At 37.3% G+C, this 23889-nt stretch overlaps 1 protein-coding gene across 1 annotated transcript in view; it reads left to right on the top strand.

The window, feature by feature from the left end:
• The first annotated feature begins 125 nt into the window (after positions 1-125).
• Positions 126-23889, top strand: part of LOC107756756 (neural cell adhesion molecule 2-like) — a 201674-nt gene continuing 177910 nt past the window's right edge. The window contains exon 1 of the mRNA XM_016573972.1: positions 126-248. Within this exon, the coding sequence (XP_016429458.1) occupies positions 197-248 (52 nt within the window). The 5' untranslated portion in view covers positions 126-196. The remainder of the gene's footprint in view (positions 249-23889) is intronic.

Raw genomic sequence — 23889 nt, forward strand, 5'->3', positions numbered from 1 at the left:
ATTTGAAGGAGTACTGCATTGAAGCAGCTGCTTACAGCTCCTCAACAGATCCCGTCTGTGGCAGACAGTGAGCGAGTGAGTAGTGAGCGAGCTCGTGCGCACCAGCGACTGATACGCGCGGAGAGGGAGAACCAGCGTCCAGCGTCCGTTCAACTCACTTCGAGCACTGGCCGCTGTCCATCAGGACCTGCTGAAAATGATTCGGACCGTCCTCTGTTTCCTCGGATTGCTCGTCGGTGGCAGTCAAGGTATGGGCGCGTTATTGTGAGCATGAAAATGAGAAGTGTGAGAAAATAGACTTGCTCTGAGCCAGGATTGCACTGAAGGGGTCTATCTGAATGAGGGGGACGTACGAGGAGTGGGGCGGATTTGTTGTGTGCTGCTTTGCAGTTTGGGCACGTCCCTTTGGAGAAAACATTCCTTTTGATAGATTAAGCTTACCTTTTATTAACAGTGCAAAGCCTCTCTGTTTTCACTTGTTATCATAGACTCATGCGAATTCTTGCAAGCGGTTCTCGAGGTGGTCTGGAGGAGATCTAGCGTTTACTAGATTAAGATCGATTGCATTTGATCGTAATCTCAGATAAAAAGCAACTTTTTGCATTTACATATAGGCTACGTTTGTATCCTAATTTACGTGAGAAAAAAGTAAAAATGACTGGTTTTGTATGTATTTCTATAATGTAGATACATGAATGATAGAAGTACATGAAGGATACACATACACACGAGATTTTTATTTATTTATTTTTGTTGTTTTTAATATCAATTATTTCATTAAAAGTGATTCATTTATAGTACATGAAGCAGAGTATTTTCTTGAAATAACCAAAATTAAGGTGGCATTATGGGGAATTTGTGCAGATGTCAATCATAATGGGGCGGATTTGTTGTGTGCTGCTTTGCAGTTTGGGCACGTCCCTTTGGAGAAAACATTCCTTTTGATAGATTAAGCTTACCTTTTATTAACAGTGCAAAGCCTCTCTGTTTTCACTTGTTATCATAGACTCATGCGAATTCTTGCAAGCGGTTCTCGAGGTGGTCTGGAGGAGATCTAGCGTTTACTAGATTAAGATCGATTGCATTTGATCGTAATCTCAGATAAAAAGCAACTTTTTGCATTTACATATAGGCTACGTTTGTATCCTAATTTACGTGAGAAAAAAGTAAAAATGACTGGTTTTGTATGTATTTCTATAATGTAGATACATGAATGATAGAAGTACATGAAGGATACACATACACACGAGATTTTTATTTATTTATTTTTGTTGTTTTTAATATCAATTATTTCATTAAAAGTGATTCATTTATAGTACATGAAGCAGAGTATTTTCTTGAAATAACCAAAATTAAGGTGGCATTATGGGGAATTTGTGCAGATGTCAATCATAAACACGCATCAGTGGATGTATGTCGTTTAAAACACGGCTCCAGTGTCTCAAGTGCGGCTTTGAACTTGAACATCAGCTCCCAAAGTCTTGTGAAGTGCGGATATATCGTAGAGGCTGTTACTTCTCACGCGACGGCAGGTGGGGGTAGAGCTCTACATATTAACCCATTTAGAAAGCGCGACTACCATCAACAAGCACCATCGATGTGTGCCAAGTCAGAAATGGAATGAATCTAGTGGGGAAATCGTTAGATGGCAGAGTTTTCCTTGGATCTAAATGACGGTTAGTCTTCATCCAACTTCAGAGACCTCCCTTTTGTTTACACAATGCAGGTTGAGTCAAAGCAAGGCTAGTTGACATGCTAGTCAACTGAAAAACAATTAAACTACTGTAAATTCCACGTTGCCTCTACAAAATGACATTTTATAAGTACCGTATTGGCCCGAATATAAGACGACCGTGTTTTTTCAGATGTATTTCCAAGAAAAAAACATCGTCTTATATTCGGGACAATACGGTACATTTTCAAATGGAACTTGGAATTAGCCACTAGAGTTTTCACAGTAAGAACTGAAATGGTCATAAAGCGTCTTGCATTGTTTGGAGAAGATCCCATATTTATTTAGTAGCTATGACTGAGGTGTAATCGATTGATTTTGTTTAGTTAGTTAGTTAGTTAGTCCAGTAATTGGCTTAAGGGTGTTGAAATGCAGGTCCAACATAATCTAAAATGAACACTTTTGCGACTTTCAAGTGAACGTGTTTACACATAGGGAAATTCGGATTCAAAACAATTCCGATTGTAGATGAAACCGGAGTTACGGAGTTGTGACATTGGAAAGGCGTGACGATGTGAAACATGGCGCCAAACAAGTCTGTTGTGAATGATGATTTTACAAAGTTATTATTATTATTTAAAAAAAAAATAATTATGCTGAATTTTGATAATACCAAAGCGCCACGTATTAAAGAACTTGAACAACTGCAATGCAACAAATGCAATTTGTTGAAGTGATTAAAATGAAAATCATATAAACATGTATGTTAAATATATAACCAAAATGCTACAAAACTGAATTCCGTGATAGGCTACTTTTCAGGTGCACTTGTGGGCAGCATTTGTGTTTTGTTAAAAGTGGTGGTTTCGTTAACGAATCTTTCTCAAATCCCATTTGAAGAGCTTGACTGCTTACCTACCTTAAACTGTCTACAGAACAAGCAAATAGCGCTTTAGTGCATCCTTTGAACTAGCAAGTCTAGCAACTAGTGGTTGGACTTGTTAAAGGAACATCTTGTTCATGAATGAACTGGGATATGATGTTCTTGAATGCAATGAATGAATGAATCATCTCATTTGAATAGTTGCTGACAGACTCAACAAGAGGCAGTTTAGCAGAATTAAGAATGCTGTAAAAATGAATTATGGCTCCCACCGTTAGTCATCAGATCTGTTGCTGCTCTTTTGCAAAAATTGACTCATGCCACTCTTGTAACTCTCTTTGAAAATTAATAACCTCTGGTTGCTGTTCACTACCAATCACTGTCAGTGTGAACAACCCTTGAATGATCCAATGACTCATTCATGACATAAAAAGACTCTTAACTTGCCTCCAACCTGCAGAATGGGCCACCGAATGAATCCTTTTTAAGTCAAAAGATTCACATTACTGACACTAATTAAAATCTTCACTGCTAGTTTTGAATCAATTAACATTTTTTGCCCCGAGCAAGGTTGTGTCAGATATGTATACTTTATTTATTAAGAATTTTATTAAGAATACATTAAGAATCTACACTAAGAAGCTTTTAACATGAGCCACCTCACAAGCAGTCACACTATGATGTCACTCTTCTAGAATAACCACATCCCACTGAGAGGCTTTTGTTAATTAGTGCCTCTCTTGTTGTCTTAGGCAGTTTTTTTTTTATGACTGACAGTTGCAGTGAACCTTGGCTTGTTCATCAGTTTATCATCAGTGAAATCCCTTGATGATATAGGCTTGTTAGAGTGAGCGTGTGATATCAGTTAAACTGTAATTTAGCTTGGTGTTCTCTCATGAATTACATCACTGCGCAACACCTGCCGCTTGGATGGTGCACCTCCAGGGCTGTTGCTAAAATCTATGGGGCCTTTTTTATAGCTGGCCCCCAATTGAATGATCCAATGGCTCATTCATGACATAAAAAGACTCTTAACTTGCCTCCACCAACCTGCAGAATGGGCCACCGAATGAATCTTTTTTCAGTCAAAAGATTCACATTACTGACACTAATTAAAATCTTCACTGCTAGTTTTGAATCAATTAACATTTTTTGCCCCGAGCAAGGTTGTGTCAGATATGTATACTTTATTTATTAAGAATTTTATTAAGAATACATTAAGAATCTACACTAAGAAGCTTTTAACATGAGCCACCTCACAAGCAGTCACACTATGATGTCACTCTTCTAGAATAACCACATCCCACTGAGAAGCTTTTGTTAATTAGTGCCTCTCTTGTTGTCTTAGGCAGTTTTTTTTTTATGACTGACAGTTGCAGTGAACCTTGGCTTGTTCATCAGTTTATCATCAGTGAAATCCCTTGATGATATAGGCTTGTTAGAGTGAGCGTGTGATATCAGTTAAACTGTAATTTAGCTTGGTGTTCTCTCATGAATTACATCACTGCGCAACACCTGCCGCTTGGATGGTGCACCTCCAGGGCTGTTGCTAAAATCTATGGGGCCTTTTTTATAGCTGGCCCCCAACTTCCGATAGTCTCAAAAAAGGCTGTACTGTCTTTTGTCTTGCTTTTTTTGTTTGCAGGATTGTTGGATTGTCTTCAGAGAAGGAGAGCAATTTGCTGTGCTGATATCCATTAGTACTTTAGCTCTTGGCTCTCAGATCTTTGTTATTGTAGGTTGGCTTAAAGCAGTGTTTGTGTGTGTGTGTGTGTGTGTGTGTGTGTTTGTTTCTAGCTTCTTTGAAGCTCCCGGTGATAAATTGTGTGCAGTGCTGGTCTCAGTGGACATAGTCCTCCGAGGTGTTAAGTGCTATAATGAATGTATTCCTCCAAATCCCAATGAATGGTAACAGTGGAGCATTAATAGATTTATGCCCTGGAATTGTACGCCGTATGTGTGTGTGAATGTGTAGTGGTTTGATTAGAATGCCATAACATCCTCTCTGAGGGTATTTCTGTGGGATGTTGTTGTAAATGAGTGTAATGAAAGTGTGTGTGTAGATCAGGTTTTGCCTACATTGTGGGGACGAAATGAACTCGCACATTAGGGCTGCACAATTAATCGAAATGAAATCGCAAAGGCAATAAATCGCGATTAGGCAGAAGCTGCGATTGTCATGCGTATCTCCTGGTCAGTCGGCCATTTAGCATGTCAATCTCGAACAGCAATCAGCAGATGCAAAGCGCAGTTATAGGTACTGTGCACATACGCTTGTTTATATATTCATATTTAGCATACAGAACATAACTCCACCTTTAATCCCCGATTTATGAATGTGTGATTGTCTGACCAAACAATAAAAATGTTAATTATGCAAGAAAACCTTGTGCTTTGGTCATATGAACAACTTATTTAGACTTTATTTATTTAATGAGTAGATTATGCACACATTTTAATAAAGCCAAATCAGTTTTTGTAACAAGTGAATACGTTCGTTGACTTAAGACACAACACATAAGACACTCTTTTTCGCCACCTGCTGGCGTATTTATGTAATATGAAGAAATGGTCACTGAACAAATCAGTGAACGAATCTGAACGAATCATTTTGGTGAACGAACTGAAAATGAACAAATCTCTTGAAAGAATCAAAATTTCCATCACTAGAAGATACTCAAACAGCTGTCATTATCGCAAATGATTTCGTCGATTTCATAATCCTATGATTATATCGTCTGCGATTATGAACGCGATTTTGCATAGCTTGTCAGAGAACTACGGCTCTGTGTAGTAAATGCTGCTCCATCTGAAAGCAGGTGATGGAGATTTACTACTAATCACAGAACCGGCTTTACTGACAAAATGTGCATGACAATCGCGATTAATCGAGTTCGATTAATCGTGCAGCCCTATCGCAAATGTATAGTAAAACCTGAATTCACCATGACCTCCATGAGGAAAACAGAATACATACTAATTAATATCTTAATGAAAGCTTAAAAATGCAGGTAGCTTTCTGTGAAGGGTAATATTAGGGGATAGAAAACATCATTAGATAAATACAAACACAATCAAAGTCAATGAAAGTAAAAAAAAAAGGAGCCTTTCAGTGACTTAACCATATGAATCATGGTGCATTTGAGTTGTCAACAAGTTCATGTTAACTTTTCTCATGTAACTTTTCTAATGACAGTGTTCACTGCTACATTATGCTTGTTTTTACTGTACTTTTGATCTAATTTATCCATCCTTTATACGCATAAGAGAGATTTATTTCAACACAATAAAATTCAAATCATTAAAATTCTTAAAGACCACAATCTTTTGACAGGTAGTATATATTGTAATGTATAAAAATAAGTAAAATAAAAAAAATAAAAAACAAATTCTAGTGCTGTATTTTCATGTATTTAAATCATATTTACTTAATTTTTTTTTTCTAATCTGGAAACTATAATTTAAATGTGTATTAGGTGCATCTTTTTCCTTTAGAGTAATGTTAGATGTATAAAATTAAATAGAAACATTTTAAATTAATTTGTATTATTATATATATTGTACTAAAGCAGTTTCACAGTTAACTTTGACAGTTTAACCTTAACTTTAACCTGCCTTAGAAAACCTACCAACTCCTACCTTTTATTTTATTTAAAATTTTTGTATAATTATTCTTGTCCTTAAAAATGCAGGTAGCTTTCTGTGAAGGATAATATTAGGGGATAGAAAACATCATTAGATAAATACAAACACAATCAAAGTCAATGAAAGTAAAAAAAAAAAAGGAGCCTTTCAGTGACTTAACCATATGAATCATGGTGCATTTGAGTTGTCAACAAGTTCATGTTAACTTTTCTCATGTAACTTTTCTAATGACAGTGTTCACTGCTACATTATGCTTGTTTTTACTGTACTTTTGATCTAATTTATCCATCCTTTATACGCATAAGAGAGATTTATTTCAACACAATAAAATTCAAATCATTAAAATTCTTAAAGACCACAATCTTTTGACAGGTAGTATATATTGTAATGTATAAAAATAAGTAAAATAAAAAAAATAAAAAACAAATTCTAGTGCTGTATTTTCATGTATTTAAATCATATTTACTTAATTTTTTTTTTCTAATCTGGAAACTATAATTTAAATGTGTATTAGGTGCATCTTTTTCCTTTAGAGTAATGTTAGATGTATAAAATTAAATAGAAACATTTTAAATTAATTTGTATTATTATATATATTGTACTAAAGCAGTTTCACAGTTAACTTTGACAGTTTAACCTTAACTTTAACCTGCCTTAGAAAACCTACCAACTCCTACCTTTTATTTTATTTAAAATTTTTGTATAATTATTCTTGTCCATTTAGAATACAGTGAAACATTTAGTGCATTCTGACATCTGGACAAGGAAAGCCTGAATATAAATTAATAGATATATACATTAATAGATCTTGTGATATTTGTAAACTGTCAATAACAGAATGACTATTGGGGATTCCTGCTGGTTTTTCTAATTATAGGAATCCTCTTTTCTTTGCATTCACTCTCAAAGACAATGACCGGGTTCTGCAGTATTGTATATCACCAGCTCTGGGCAGACCTGTAAAATTACAGTGTTAATCTTAGCCCTCCTGTGGTTCAGGGTATGAGATGCAGCAAAAATGCTGCCATTTCTCTTTACATTTTTCCCGCCATGTTTTCTGCTTTTACACTATGTAACAGAGCTTGGAGTTTGCTATAAAAAGGCTAAAACACTAAGCTGTTCTTATAAGAACACGATGGTGTGTGACTTCTCTTGGTGCGGAAATTGATCATATTATGCGATTAATTGAGTGAATAGAGTGCCACACAATCTTGTATGGAAATGGAATTGCCCCCCGCGGGAGTTCTATATGAAAATCAATTTTAAAAGTATTTAGAGTCAGCATGCCGCTCCCGCTCCATATTATAGAGTGCAATTTCACTGTTAGTGAAATGATGCTAATTTTAATGGGTGTTCTCTCTCGATTGTTTTATAGATAACTACCCGTACTCCAACCTAGTAAAACTAGTTGTACTTTCATCTTATGCAACTTTCTAGCATGACTATGATGGTTTAAACATACAACATGGTTGATATTTTGCTCTCTTAATTATTTAGATCAATTTTATTGTTTACTGTATGAATGTTATTTTACACAAAATGACAAGTCAAGCCACTAGTTGTTGAAATAAACTCAAACTTGCACCTCTTTTTAAACAGTTTGCTTCTGTTTAAATATTCAGATGTAGTGAACTTATGAAATATGGTATTTCAGTCCGTTTTTTTGCAGGTACAAGATTGCAGCCATATTGATCTGGTAAGCCAGTGATCGTTTGATGATCTAGCTTTATAGACGTGTGGGAAAAAAGACCACTATTGTGCTTTGATCAATGGTTTCTACATCTGTAACATTGAGTGAGTCTGAATCTAAGACCGCCAATGCGTTTAAGAAATGGCTTGGTTCTCAGACTTGGACATTTTGGAGATAATTGGTTCTAGTGGTCAGATACGATAGTAAAGAGACTCTGGAGAGCCATCTACTGTTTTTTTTTTTTTTTCCAGCCGCGCAGTGCTGGCAGCAAACACCCTCTTCACAAGTGTACACCACATTTAGATTAGAGGACAGTGATGAATTGAGACCATAAAAAGTTAGAGAATAAAAAATGAGCATAGGCCGTGCAAGGCTGTAAGTCTTAGGTCTCATATATCCATATCCTTAACTATTACGAGAGTGTTACACTATGTGACAATTATACCAATTCAAACAACCAGCAGTCATTAGCAGGTTTATGACTAAAGACAAGTTTGAGGAGAAAATGTTTGTTTTGAAATGTGTCGATGTGATCTGTTTTCAATGCTCTTTAAAGTTGACATGAAAAGGAAATTCACCCTGTTTTCTAAATGCATCTTACTGATTTTGTTGTGAACAATTTATGTTTGTCTTTAAAAAAAAAAAAGAGTCATGATTCAACTTTCCAGTGAAACATCAGATTTTACCTGACGTCTCCAGTTATTTTGTCCACTTAAACCCCGCCCCTTTGTTACAATCGACTGCAAGCTTGCATTCAGTTCTACCTCTATCCAATTATCAACCAAGTCCCCGCCCTACATAGTTTTTTTTTTCCTCTCTTTTTCAATAATCTGTTTTACTCGGATGTACATGGCAATATAGAAGAAAAGATATGTCATTCTCTTTGGGAGATAATGTACTTCGGTGGACCTGTTTCTGTGGTAAATGAAAGTCAAAAAAATTATGATACAAATGGTTAGATATTGAAATACATCTGGGAAGTTTAGATAACCCGAGGTGTGACGTGAAGTATTTTCATTCTTTTAATGCTAATTCAAAGCTTTTATGAGTTCATGCTATTTGAGAAACTACATGGAACATTTTGTACTTTTAAAAAGTACTTTGTCAAACCACAGGACCATTTAAAATTAACTAGTGAAGGCAAAAGATGTTGAAAATGGTAAAAAGCTCAAAAGAAATGGTGAATCAGTGTGCTGTATTTTTCTTCTGTAGTGTTTTGTGCAGACATTTAAGCACATTATAAAAAATATGTATTAAATAAACCTGGCCTCCAATGTTTGCTTTGAACCTGTAGTGTTAGGATTCATTTTCTGCAATAGAATGGCATTGTGGTAAGTGTGTTCAGCAATCAGCTTGCATTATCCCCCTGAAACTCAAAAGCACAGCTTAACCTTTTTAACAGGTGCCAGTCTATCTCCTGGAACAGCGAGTGAGTGATAGAGGGAGAAAGACCAGCAGAATTGAATAAAAAGAATGTGTGAGTTATGAAAATATGTCTCCTGGAAACTTGTACAATGAGCTCAAGCTAGCTTGGGACACTGTTCTGGGCTGCTATGGATTATGGCTCCAAACAATGGCAATAATGAGGACCGCTGGGAGGATTTTTAACCGCTCCCATATCAACCTGCAACCGACCATTACTGCTAAGCATAATACAGCCAGGGTTGCTGTGAATGATGCGTATTGTTGGAAAAGCTTGACTCCGATTCAGTCACACTCTATAGGTTACTTCATATAAAAATATATACTTCCCTGAAGTCACTGTGAAATAGAATATGTTTAGCTTCTATTTTATCCCTCAAACTCTCCATGTAATTATAACCAGAGTCAGGTCTGTGTGCGCCTTCAGTGCTAATGCAGTTTGACATTGGAAAGTGAACACTAAACATATTTGCGTGGCCCTGAATTCAAGAACTGCGGCAGCGACATGCGAGACCAACATCGATAGCTGCTTTTAAGGAGTAAATATGATATGTATTTTCAGAGAAAAGTAAATGAATGATTAAAGCTCTGTTTGGCCCTGCTGCCACAGTACAACTGAAGAACATTTCATCACAGTGATGAAAGCTTTCATGGCTAGCCACTGTCTGTGCAGTGCTGCACACGGAGGATCATTATTTAAAGCACAGATAAGTCACATCATGTGACAGTTGTTGCTTTAAAGATTAATGTAGCCACAAATCAGTGTGTCTGTGGGAATAGGGTTGCTTTTCGTAATGTTAAATGTGTTTCTGAATGTGTTACGGAGAGCTTGACGATGTTTATCTGATGGGTGTTTTTTTGGCAGTGGCTTTGATTCTCACTGGCTTCTCAGTGTTGTATTATGATGCTACTTTAACAGCTTTTGGTAATCGTTTTCACAATATTATTTGCAGTGTGATGTGTGGAAATGCTAAACTTGAGATATGGAATCATTATATTGATTATAAATCTTTGCCTACAGTGTAGGCTTGCTGTGATAGTCGGTGTTGACGGTGTTGCTTCAACACCGACTATCACAGCAAGCCTACACTACAAAGTGCTATAAAATATGGTCCTGCTTTTGATATTAACTGGTTTTGGTTTATGATTTTGGTTTATTAAAATGTATGCATATGTATATAACTGGGCAAATTTTGGAATCTGGAGCCTTCAAGTTGAAATCGAAAAGCATTCAACAACCAATAGCAGAGTTTCAACCGCTGACTTTATTTAACTGAAAAGAATGATTGAGCCTGTAGGGCTGGTTAATGATACTTATTGACATTTTCTGATTCACTTTGTTTGTGAGTCCCAAGCTCTTGATTTGTTTCTAATTTGATTTGGGTATATTTCATTTTTATATTTCCATTTTTCTTAAATATGAAAGAAATGATATCTTTACCAATGCTATAATTTATACAAGGCAAGGGCAGTGTTTCTGACTGATTCAAAATGATAACTCTTGTTTGAATTGTCTAATAAGAATAATTTGTTTTGAGAATCAGGCTACTGTGGTTGCATCGTTTGATGTTACGTGTTTTTTGGATTTTAAGAATCGCTATCCTGGGGTGTGTTTCCCGTACAATGACGTAACTCACTGATTAACCACCACAGTACGATGCATTGTTGTGGAAACTAACTAGCCAGTCACAACTGTTTCCTGAACACGGTCGGATCTCCGTCGTTTGAGCCACATTAGTTTAACAATTTAGGGCCGTTGTCAATGACGTCACACGCATGTGGTGGAGTAATAACTTCTGCTAATTAATTGATTCGAGATCTCTGAGATGCTGCTGTATTGCACATGGCACCTGATGACTAATTTACTATGTTTTGTTCCCTGTCATTTTGCTTTATTTGCGCACTCTTCAAAAACGCACTTATTGAGGACACGCTAAAATGTATTGATTAAAATGTATATATATTTAAATGGAATGGAAGATATAGATTTTACTGCATGTTAGCTTGCTTATTGTGCATAAGCATAATTTATTTAAGTCCATATGTCTTACTAACAAGAAACTATGCTTCTAACCACAGGTCGAGAGCTGTAGTTCCTACCACGTAAGTTTGCGACGCTGTTTGCAAATGTTCGTTTGAACTATGGTTTCCGGAAACACCGAATCGTTGAACTATGTTGGTAACGACGGAAGTTGCTAATGATCCTTTTGGGAAATGCACCCCTGATCATTCTAATGATGATTATTTGGACAAACATTTTTACCCAGCTTCAATTGTGGCCACAGCTTATGAAAGAGAACTTGTAAAAATAGCCACTTTGTGCATTTAAATGATAATTTATATGATTGGGTGCGTTTTTGCATTAATCTTAAAGGGGTCATATGATGCGATTAAAATTTTTTCTTTCTCTTTGGAGTGTTACAAGCTCTTGGTGCATAAAGAAGATCTGTAAAGTTGCAAAGACTAAAGTCTCAAATCCAAAGAGATATTCTTTATAAACGTTAAGAGTCAACCACGCCTACCTAAAACGGCTCGTTCTAACATGCCCCCACATGTCTACGTCACGATGTGGGAAGATTTGCATAACGCCGCCCAAATGTTCACGCAAAGAAAGAAGGCGTAACTTTTATTCTCGCTGTAGTATTGTTGTTGCCGCCGCCGCCATGTCGTGAAGTCGCTGTGTGTTTCATTGTGAAAGTGAAACTACTTTGTACCTTACCACTGGATGCAACAATTGCCTCGTTTATAATGGGTTTTAATGTTTTTGTCTCATCGCTCCGGGACACAGGGCATCACAGTATGGTGAGGGGCGTAACATTTCCGTCATACCGAAGAGCTTTGTAAAAATCGAAGCGTTTCAGAAAGGCGGGGCACAGAGGAGAAACAATAATGTACAGTATGTGGAAAATAATGGGTTTTTTTAACCTTAAACCGCATAAACACATTTAATTACATCAAATACACAAAATAATGTTCTTTTTAGCAACATCATATGACCCCTTTAATTTTATTGATTAATTGTTTATGTTCCAGTTTTAGCAGTTTATGTTTATTGCCATGGTAAAGTTAAAAAAGTCACGTTCGAAGATTTGAGCAAATGCAGAGCTGATCTGTCTGATATTTTAATGACATGCCAGTAAATTACTTCTCATAGGATGTGACACCCATGGTTTTAAATTAATAAGTGTGGACGGCCATTATATGCTTGTGCAGTGTGCTTGTGTGTGTCTGTACAGACTGGAAGTTTGGCACCAGGGATTTCTCCTCATTAACAATGGATCTGGACAGACCTGGTTCATTACGCAGGCTGTGTAAAGAGTAAGAGGTATCTGATGGCAGTTTTTTTCCTTCCTGTCCATTCTCTCTCGCTTTTCCCTTCTCTTTATCTCCTCGAGTGCAAATGCCTCAGCTGAATCAATGCCAGTAGATCCCTCTTTAATTAAATCTACAAAGTGAGCAACAAGATGATATTTGCTTTCTATAATGTAGTAGAATCTCAAAGACCCAGCTCTACAAAACTCTACAACAGAGCCTGAGTGCTGGATTTGTGTCTGTGTGGCTGTGACAGACGCCATACTGGGTGGAAAACTAGCGTTGTTTTCACATTGCCAAGCCTGATGGCTCAATTCAAAGTCAGCTGCAGTAAGTGATTTATGGCTTGGTTTTAATCAGCCTGCTGAAAATGCAATTAGAAAGGGTTCCCACCGTGTGCAAATGAGCTGTCCCAAAGCCACTCGAGGACGCGCACTGTTAATTAGCCGGGTAGGGCACCTGTTAGCGCTTTGTGCTGCCAGCGTAGAGAAGAAGGGAAGGGTCACACGGCCACAGGGAATGAGGGAAGTGGTTACCCGAGGGTGCGAGAGTCTGGCAAGGGTAAGGCACTTGTTAGTGAACTAGGCTGGACCGAGGAAGAAGACGACAAAAAGTGGAAAGTGGTCGATGCGGAGAGAAGGGCCACTGGTAGGATCGTTGCTTGAGATATCAGTGATGAAAGATGTGCAATGGCAGAAATAAATTGGAGCACTCGTGATCTTTAAGAGCAGGAGGGTGCTTGTTAGTGAGCCACAGGAGGCTTTGCTGTTATAACGGATCAAAACAGCACAGAAAGCGTTGGAGCAGTGATACGGTGAGATTAGCAGGTGTCAAATGTGCGAGAGAAGGTCTGGTGGAAATTGGAAGGTTGTCAATGGTAAGGTGAATAAGAGTTAGTTAGGAGGAGGAAGTGTGAATGAGATGTGCATGGTGCCAGGCTAAGCCAGGAAATGTGTGGTTACCAAGGCAATGAATCAATTGGTTTTGCTTTAGGAGCTGCAATTTACTTTGGACATCAAGCAGAGATGGACTTTTTTGTCTAAACAAATAAAAAAAAAAATTGTTTTAAATGCTACTTTTAGAATTAAAGTATAATGTACAGTGTGAATGGATATTCATTTTGAGATTTTGCTGAAATTGTAATAGTGTGTGTTAGTCTTCTTTAATTAATGTTTTTCAAATTAATTAATTAATTAATTTTTTTAATGTAAAGATATGGGAAGCATTGTCCCCTCTTATTTTGATAAAGTTGTTAAGCATATTTTGTTATCCTAACTGCTACCACATTATTTTCCCCTGTTGTCATTGCCTCTAACAGAACCAATCAATTGTGGACACTATTTTGTGTGTGTGGCTTTCTTTGCTGATCATGTGTTAAACTCAACCTATATCCCTGTTATTCTTCCTTTTAACTCAATAAATACATTAAAGAGAGGAGAATGCTGAGCTCTGTGTTTCATTGCGGGTCCAGGTGTATCTACTTTTGTAAGCTCTGTCTATTGAGACTGTCAATTAACATAGCATATTTTTTTCACACTGATAATCTCATGCTTTTAAACTGCCATTCCCTCATGATGGGTAAGAAGAGAATCAAGATAGAAAGGAAGAAATAAAAATACCAGAACAAGTCACAAGTGGTCCTTCTTGTAAGATCGATGCAAGAAGAAAAGTTTAGACCACTACTCATTTAGTTATACTGTAGGACCCAGCTCAGAGAAGAACCCACTTTGTTAGTTTCCTCTGCTTCTAGTTAAAGTGGGTCTGATATTAAATATTTAGGAGGAACTAATGGGAGTGCACTAATGAGCTGACATGAACACTGAGGTCACAATTTGGGTTGACTGTGATCTAGACAGATGCTTGAAACTATATAGGGATGTGTATTTAATTCATATATTTAAACATTTCCATTCAAATTAAAGTTCAGCTTCCTACCTTTTACATTATAGATATATAGATAGATACATACATACATATACGAAAACACAAATATTACAAAATGTGACATTAAAAAGTATAAATCACAGAAACATTGTCCAATAGTGGCACCAATTAAATTTTTCAATTCAAGTTTATTTGTATAGCGCTTTTCACGATACAAATCGTTGCAAAGCAGCTTTACAGAAAATTAAGTTTCTACAATATATTTAGTAGTAGCTTATCAGTGGTGACTGTCAAATTGATGTACATATGTCAGAAATGTATGGTAAAATTCAATTAATGACGTAATTAAACAGACTATGAACACTATTAACAGCAATGATTATATGTTGCAATCAAACTTGTAGTAAAATTTGGTAGTTTATGTTGTTTCAGGGTTGGCATCATCTGAGGTCCTCTGAGGGCTTGGCATCATCTCTTCTCGGGTGTTCGGTCATCTCAGGTCTTTGTAAGGGCTGGATCCAGACTGAAGCTTGTGTAATTCCTAGTGGCAGAAACAGAGAAACAAATATATACATAATTAGCGTAGCTGCTGTTCCAACCAAACAAAATGATTTGTTCAACCCAAGCTAAGGAATGATAATGTACATTTGATCAGATATATAACTGCTGTACAAGATTATGAGATGCATTATTTGAATGCTTCGCCAAAGAGATGTGTCTCTCAGAGAGTGTGTCTGAATGCCGAACATTATCAGGAAGGCTATTCCAGAGTTTGGGAGTCAAATGCGAAAAAGCTCTACCTCCTTTAGTGGACTTTGCTATCCTAGGTACTACCAAAAGTCCAGAGTTTTGCGACCTTAGGGAGCGTGATGGATTGTAGCGTGGTAGAAGACTAGTTAGGTACGCAGGAGCTAAACCATTAAGGGCCTTATAGGTAAGTAATATTATTTTGTAACTGATACGGAACTTAATAGGTAGCCGGTGCAGAGACTGTAAAATTGGGGTAATATGATCATATTTTCTTGACCTGGTAAGGCCTCTAGCCGCTGCATTTTGGACTACCTATAGCTTGTCTATTGAAGATGCAGGACAACCACCTAGCAGTGCATTACAATAGTCCAGTCTAGAGGTCATGAATGCATGAACTAGCTTTTCTGCATCAGAAACAGGTAACATTTCGTAGCTTGGCAATGTTTCTAAGATGGAAGAATGCTGTTTTTGTAACATGGGAAATATACAAACTTTACCCATACACCAACGGGTAAAGTTACAGCGGGAGGCTGCGTCTCTTGCCTCTCCTGAGCCCATTGCGGTCTAACAGACTCCCTAAAGTGTGCGGTGGGTTTGGTGGTTCTGCCTCCATCGTGCTGTGATTGCATGTGATTGGTTATGATTGGTTCATGCGATAAATCTTGCGTCTTGTTTTTGTGCATGTTCCGTGTTCACAAATCAGTCTGAATGAACAAAATGATGGAGTTTATGGGAAGAATAAATAAAAAGTAAGTAAACCACAAAACTGTCACCTCAAAATAAAACTTGAAATGGCCTGAAAATATGATCTGTGGCATTTTTTAGTGAGCAGTCAGCTTGGTGAAATTAAAGTTGTCTGTGACCAGTGTTCACCAACCTTTGATAACTGATGATCTGAAAATAAGTTGACTATTAAAAAGAACAGCTGAACATCAGTTTAAAAATAAAATAAAATGTATAGTTTATGTTGTTTCTGCCTTAAGGTATTATTTTGCAATACATGTAAAGATGCTTGTAAAAGCACTAACTTGTAATGTAAAAAACACTATTACATTGTTATTGTAGAAGTCAAGTCAAGTTACCTTTATTTGTATAGCGCTTTATTCAATACCGATTGTGTCAAAGCAGCTTTACAGTGTTAAACAAGAAAATAGTTTGTCAATAATGCAAGAGGACAATAACAATGAGTCATTTTTCTAGCTAAAGTCAGTCCATTGATGATTCAGTGATGTCATCATCCAGTTCAACTCTCTTCCAATAGTGTCTGTGCAATCAGTCAAGCATCCCCAACTAAGCAAGACAAAGGTGACAGTGGCAAGGAACCTAAACAAGGAACACACACACACATACACACACACATATACATATAGGCTGCTTATACATATACATACTGTATATGGCTGAGCAATAACTGCCCCAACCCAGTCATTTCAGTCACTGCCCCTCAAAATGTCTGTGCACGGCCCTGCAGTTCTCCTCTGGCCATACGAAACCAGCATGGCGTTGTTTAATTCCGGGCTGCAACACCGGTCAGATTGTGCAGAGGACTTGTCTGGATCCCGTGGTCTGGTGACGAGGTCTTCGCAGGGGATCTGTCTCTGGGGCTCATCTAGTTGACAAAACAATAGATTTGTATTTGGTTTCTTTCTTTTTTTTTCATAGTAATTTTAAATAGGAAAATGTGACAATATTAAGTATAACTGGTATATTACCAAAAAAGAATACCATGAGAATACCTCATTTCAGAATACCACTTCACACCACTGATAGATACCATGTAAGTTAACTGATATTATTAATGTAAAAATTGCTACTTAATATCACTGAATTAATGGGTTACTAGATCTTTAAGGTAACAATTGAATGTCACCACTTTTAGAATGTGGATGGATGGAGAGATGGATGAATAGATACTATATGGATGGATAGATAGATGGGCAGATACTCCAGCATAATGCTTAAAGTTCAAAATTAGCACTAATAAGAGCTAGGTATGCACATTGTTGTAATCGAATAGAGCAGGGGCCTGAAGATGTGAGCGTATTTTCACTCAATATGTCCAGAGTTCGTGTTTGACTTTGAAAATAAATTTTGTAGGGTGCCACAAGTTTGTTAAAATTTCCAAAGGGTGCCGCGACTAAAAAAAGGTTGGGAAACACTGACCTAGATTACATTACTAACTACAGTTTTCATCATGTAATCTGTAATCAGTAACGGACTACAATTTTTAAGTAATCTACCCAGCACTGGGATATTATGGGGAGAAGAGGGAGGTTCTAACCACTAGTTAAGCCAGGTGCACACTGTACGATTTTGGCCATGATTTGGCCGTCTGAGACAAATTCTAAAAGATCCTCTGATCCTAAAAGATTCCTCTGATCCTATAGGCTAAAATCTGAAGTCTTTGGTCATTAGATTGACATGATCACCGACAGCCGATTAATGACCGTTGCAATCAAATTTGACCTCTGTTGAAATTCTGGCAGTGTCAGAAGAGTTGGCGCACAGTCCTGCAATGTGACTTCTCCTACGACGAACGACTAATTGTGTTCGTTTTTCAAGACAAGCCATGATCAAAATTAACGCTGGACTTTTTGTTGTTATGGTGCGTATGGAGCGGAGCGGAGCAAAGCTTCATTTATATAGAAGTTGAGCTTCACACTCTCTGCTCCGCCCCAGTGGACACGCACCGTTGGGCACCATTTAATTCCTGTGTGTAATGCAGCTCATCATGGGTTATGGGTCATGGGTTGATGTTTCTTGCACAGGTCCGTTTTTAACCCGTCTGGTCTGTCGTACAGTCTGACATTAATGACAGCTGAGATCCTACAGTGTGACATGAGGATAATGTTCGTACAGTCTGACAAGCAACAATCGTAAATCACACATTGTGCGCCCGACTTTAGTTGTACTTGTTTTGTATTCATTTTGGAAGCACAGTCAAGTCAGTATTTTTCTAATCCGTGATGGTTTATATGAAAGCATTCAGGATGGAGTTGGTACAGATTGCTTGTGAAGTGAGAGCTTTTTTCCAGTCCCCATTAGGTGCACACTGCTCTTTCTCACTATGATCCACTTTGCCTCTGATTAAAGCATTCACTCAAAATCTCAGGGCTCTGGCCTCCAACTGAGATTTCTGTTCATTAATTAAAGCCTTAATGTAATTAATTACCACCCAAATGAGAATTCAGGGCTTGTTTGTTAAAACCAAAATGCGGAAAGATTTCTGGTTGCTTAAAAGCGCTTCAGTTGGAAGCCAATGAAGGGGCTGTTTAAAGCTGGGTTTTCTTTAGAGTACACACAACAACACAGCATTCCCCGATGTTCGGTCCGATTAGAAAACTTTTCAGTATGTTCATACTATTATGTAACTATAGCTTTTTAAGTGTTGGCAAGTTGTAAATTATCCATCTTATGTTTGTGTCATACTTCAAAAACCTGTGTTGGAACATATGAGGATGATCGCAAGAGGTACCAGGGGTTCTGATGACTCAGGCTTGTTTGTTGTTAGATATAAGTTCGTCCAAGCTTTGCGTGGTGGGATTAGACAGAAAAGTCTGTGAGAGGAAGGGTTGTTGAGGTTTCTTTCATTATTGCCAGCATGAAAACAAATGTGATGCTCCTCTGATTTCATCAGAGTTCTTTCCATTCGGTCTCTGTGACAGAGTCGGCGGCTGCCATCGCTGCTCTATTGGGTCGTTATTCGGCACCGCGTGTGCAAATAGTTTTGTGCTGCTGCAGAGCGTGAAACAGCAAAGACAGTTGGGATTGTGTCTGTACATCAGAGATGTTCACACCTGTCAATAAACATCTCACTGGCAGATACGTGCAAAGGCATCCATATTCATTTCTCATGACAATGCTAGTGTACTACTAAAAGTTGACAAAATGCATTTTTTGAAAACAAACACGCATTTAAATTGTCAGTGAATCAACCACGTACATCACGCCTAGTGTAATTCGATTCCCCAGCAGCTGACTTTAATGAGTGGCTTCTTTTTAGTGAATCAAACACATAAAGGTGCGATCCCATTTAACGTTATTCAGCAATTTTTAATTTTTTTATCTTTATTTTTTTTATTTTTACTGTTGTTCAGCAAAATCCAGTAATTTCAATAGGAATCTGCATGATCAGGAATTCAATCAGGTTTTTCACACGGACTTGCTGCGGAAACCAACCGAAAGCTGCTTGGTTTGAAAGTGCCTTCTGCGTGAGTGTTCATACATTGCTACACTATTGAGAGTAGACAGTAGATCTTATTTTTGTGAAATTTGGCTGACCTTTCGCTAGTGTGACCACACTTTTACAACTAACTGTGAATTAAATCAGTATAGTTACTGACTTATTCATATTATAATAGTTAACGATCTTATATCTTATCCGTATTAATGATTGAAATATGTTACTTTTTTTGGGGGGGTTTAGTATTTAGTATACAGTATAGTTAAGGCTAATTATTGGACAGCATTTATGTCACTTGATTCAGCTTTTTTGTTGTGTTTTGATTCAGAGATTCAGTACTCTTTCAGAAGATGCATAATAGCGCCTCCTACCATATAACAGTGAAAACACAGAAAGCCAAAGAATTCCATCAGTGGTGGGGAAGCGTTGTCTTGTAAATGACGGAACATTCTTTCAATGATGGGGAAAGAGTTAAAAGTCTGTGTAAATTCCTCTTTTGCATTTTTATTGAAAGCATCTCATAATTTGCTGGTGTGGAATAGCAATTTTTCCCATTTTATTTCCAATAACTAAAATTGTTAACAGAACCTTAATGGTTAAGAGGGATCTAAACCGTTACCATTACAATGTCTGTTAATTTTTGATAACAATAAAGACTTTTGATAACCAGTCTGCGTTAAGAATGTTGACCACAATGCTGATTATTATTAGCTCCTGATCTACTTACTTCGTGCTACTATGCCAGAGCCCTTTATCTCTTTGTGGTTTATGAATATCTACATCAGTGTGGTTGATGCTTCTTAGATTTGATCTCCTGGGTCTGTTTCTTCCTCATTTTCTTATCTAGGCTCTATAAGTGCTTCTTACTTTGATGGCATAATCAATCTATGCATCAAAGCCAAACAACACAAGACTCTCTTTAAGTCCTGCAGATCAGACACATAGTCTGAATGTTCACCGGAGGCAATAACATCATGTGGAAAACCTGTGAGCTCCTGATCTACATGATCATACCGCGGAAGGGCGGGTGGTCATTGCACACAATCTGGATTTGTTATAACTGAGACTTCACCTGCTTGTCAACACATTACGTTCTTTATTTATTTGTTTTTATATTGATGTACATATCATCCTGTGGTTTTTAAGGTTAAGGTTGCACAATCTCTGGAAGTGGGTTAAATGTGGGCGGCTTCCTGTCAATCAAAAGCACATTTTTGTGTGAGTCACAGAGGCATTTTATTCATAATGTCAGGTGGAACTGTGGCAGGTAAATGGTAAACTGAGATTTTTGACAGTTGGAATGTTTGACAGTTTTCTCAGGTTAATGCAAACATCTTGCAAACTGGTCATCTAAGCCTCCTGGGGGTAAAGAGGTAAAGACACAACACAAGTAGTGCCTGAAAGTCCATTAATCTGTTCATTTGTACTTTATGGTCATTGAAATAAAAGCTTGAAATCATCTTGAAATCTAAATCTTGTTTAAGTTACATTCCTGATAAATTAATAGTTCAACCAAAATGACAATTCTGCTATTATTTACTCCTCCTAATGTTATTCCAAACCTGTATAGAATTTATTCTGCTGTGCAACATGCAAAAAAGGAAAGGGATCTGGGCTGTTTATTTCCAAAAGACCAAAAAAGCGCTACAATGTTGCATCTAAATGCGCATTTGAATATATGTAGTTCCTGGGGGGAGGTAAAGACATAACACAAGTAGTGCCTGAAAGTCCATTAATCTGTTCATTTGTACTTTATGGTCATTTAAATAAAAGCTTGAAATCATCTTGAAATCTAAATCTTGTTTAAGTTACATTCCTGATAAATTAATAGTTCAACCAAAATGACAATTCTGCTATTATTTACTCCTCCTAATGTTATTCCAAACCTGTATAGAATTTATTCTGCTGTGCAACATGCAAAAAAGGAAAGGGATCTGGGCTGTTTATTTCCAAAAGACCAAAAAAGCGCTACAATGTTGCATCTAAATGCGCATTTGAATATATGTAGTTGGACAGGCAAAATTTTCATTGAATAACGCATGCATGATGATTTGTATCTTCAGTTATAAATTCCAGAGCAGAGCAGAAAGCCATGTGCATTTCCCCCATTATTTGCACATTTTCAGATGTTAGAAAAAAAATTCTGCTGATGCTATCCTAGAATATTAAATGAAGATTATATTAAACACAGTGCATATTTCACCAAAAAACCCCAACAACACTGCTCGTACTTGTTCAGGTGCAAACATCCTCTTCTCGGGTGAGTTCTGCATCTGTAATGTATTGGATTAACTGGCTGGTCTTCAGAATGACCATGGGATACCGAGATAAGAGCCTGTCGGCTGGCGGGAGGACATGATTGCACTCCGGTAGATGAAATAAAAGGGTTATTAGGCATTCTTCCGATTTGTAATGAATTATACACACAGCGCCCAGCCAGGCTTTAGCTCCCAGGTGTGTGTATTAATGCTAAAGGCCTACGAATGAGAGTACATTTTCAAACACAGCTATTCTCCAAGTGCTCATCGTCATGTTCTCGCTGTAGGGGGGTTTCTCAAGCTTTCGCTGCAGGGGACACGACTATAAATGAGGTGTTCCATCTATCTGGTTTGTGTGCACAGTCTCGTCTCTTTCTGCTAGTTGATTTTCTCTGTTATAGTTCACTAAACATAGTGGGTCATTATCAGAAACTGATTTGGTTACAGTATATTCTTTGTTTGTTTTTTTTTCGTGCTGCTTACACAATTTTTCTCTCCCTTTTTTTTCTCCCTCACATGAATACTGGAGCTCAACCGCAATCAGAAGAATGTCATTCAAACTCTTAGCCTAAATATTTCCCTCTCACCCAGCAATGCGATAACATTCTTCAATCATACTTGTTAAATTATTTTAAATGGTTGTGAGTTTGCATGGTAGTATGGTGGGATCACTTTGAGTGAAGATGAGGGTGGATGTGTGAGGGTGATGGTAAGTGATAATTTGCTGAGAAATTGAGAGGGAGGGTAAAGGAAGAATCCATGAGATTAGACTCCTAGGAATAATTTTTACTGAAATGGACATATTAAAAAAAAGATATATTTCTGACTCTAAATCCTAGACTATAGTGTGCCAACTTGCTTGGCAACCACAAACAGTCAGTTAGGTTAATGAACTGTTGGGATAATGGACTATATTGCTTTTGGAAGAATTGTGTTTTTCAGTTATTATTGTTATTAATGTCCATATTTTTTATTGAACCTTGGTGTCTTTTGTCATATTGCTGCCGTCGCAATTTTATAAAAGCAAATGATAGGCCAAGCATTACAAATGCAGATTACAGATTTGTATCTTACCAAGAACACTGCTTTAATAACATTTAGCCCCTTGTGTTTGCATTGGTTAATTGTTATTGTAGAGGTGTAATTGTCCATACTCCTTTGCACCTATTTTTGCATTTAGATTACATTTGATTGATTTTAGTTTAATGTATATAAATGTATTATTAGTGTTTTTATGATAATATATTATTATAAAAAACACAAATAATAATAAATTAAAATAATTATAATTACTGAATAATTGAATCGACCTGCAGCATTTAAATGGTTTATTTCATGTTTCAGTGTGTATTAATAAATGTATTTATGTAATTTTATAGAGTTTATTGAATATATTGAATTTTGACATTTTAAAAATACATTTACATTTGCATTTATGCATTTGGTAGACACTTTTATCCAAAGCAACTGTAACGCCACACCAGCAGAGGGAGCCCTCGCCTGAGTACTGACTGTGTACCGCTCCCTCTGCTTCTGCGTTTATTTCCTGTTTGATCAGTATTTAGCAAGGAACTGTGTGTTTGCTCATTGCGAAGTATTGCCAGTTTACCTGCCTTACCAAGCGTTTCCATTGTTTTCTGCCTGCCTATTCTGTGTATGATTCTGCCTGATTATCTGCTCTACGGTTACTGATTTACCCCTTTGGATTGATAGCCTGATTTGGACTGATGATTGTGTTTGGACCTTTTGCCTGCTTACTCGTCTCTGCCTTTTGGATCTCCCTTGTGTATGTTGAAAGATTGGACTGCTGTTACGGTACTGACTCTCTGCCTGTTATTTCTATTAATAAACTTCTGCAAATGGATTCTAACGCCGCCTCAGCCTCACTGTTACAGAATACTTCGCCCCAACTGAATCCAGCGGAAGTTTCAAACTTGCAAGCAGCCTTCGCCTATCAAAGTGAGGTATTAAAGGGATACCAGGATCAACTGGCTAAACTCCAGTCTGTCAATGAGCACCTGACTCACTACATCCAGTCTCTTCCATCGACCACGCCGAAGACGGTAAGCTTTGCATTACCTGATAAATTTGATGGATCTGCGGAGCAATGTAGAGGCTTTGTTCATCAAGTCAAGATTTACTTTGATAACCAGGAAGACAAGTTTCAGTCAGATGAAAAGAAATGCGCTT

This window comes from Sinocyclocheilus rhinocerous, unplaced genomic scaffold, assembly GCF_001515625.1.
Source record: "Sinocyclocheilus rhinocerous isolate Xijiao unplaced genomic scaffold, SAMN03320098_v1.1 scaffold382, whole genome shotgun sequence".
NCBI lineage: Eukaryota > Metazoa > Chordata > Actinopteri > Cypriniformes > Cyprinidae > Sinocyclocheilus > Sinocyclocheilus rhinocerous.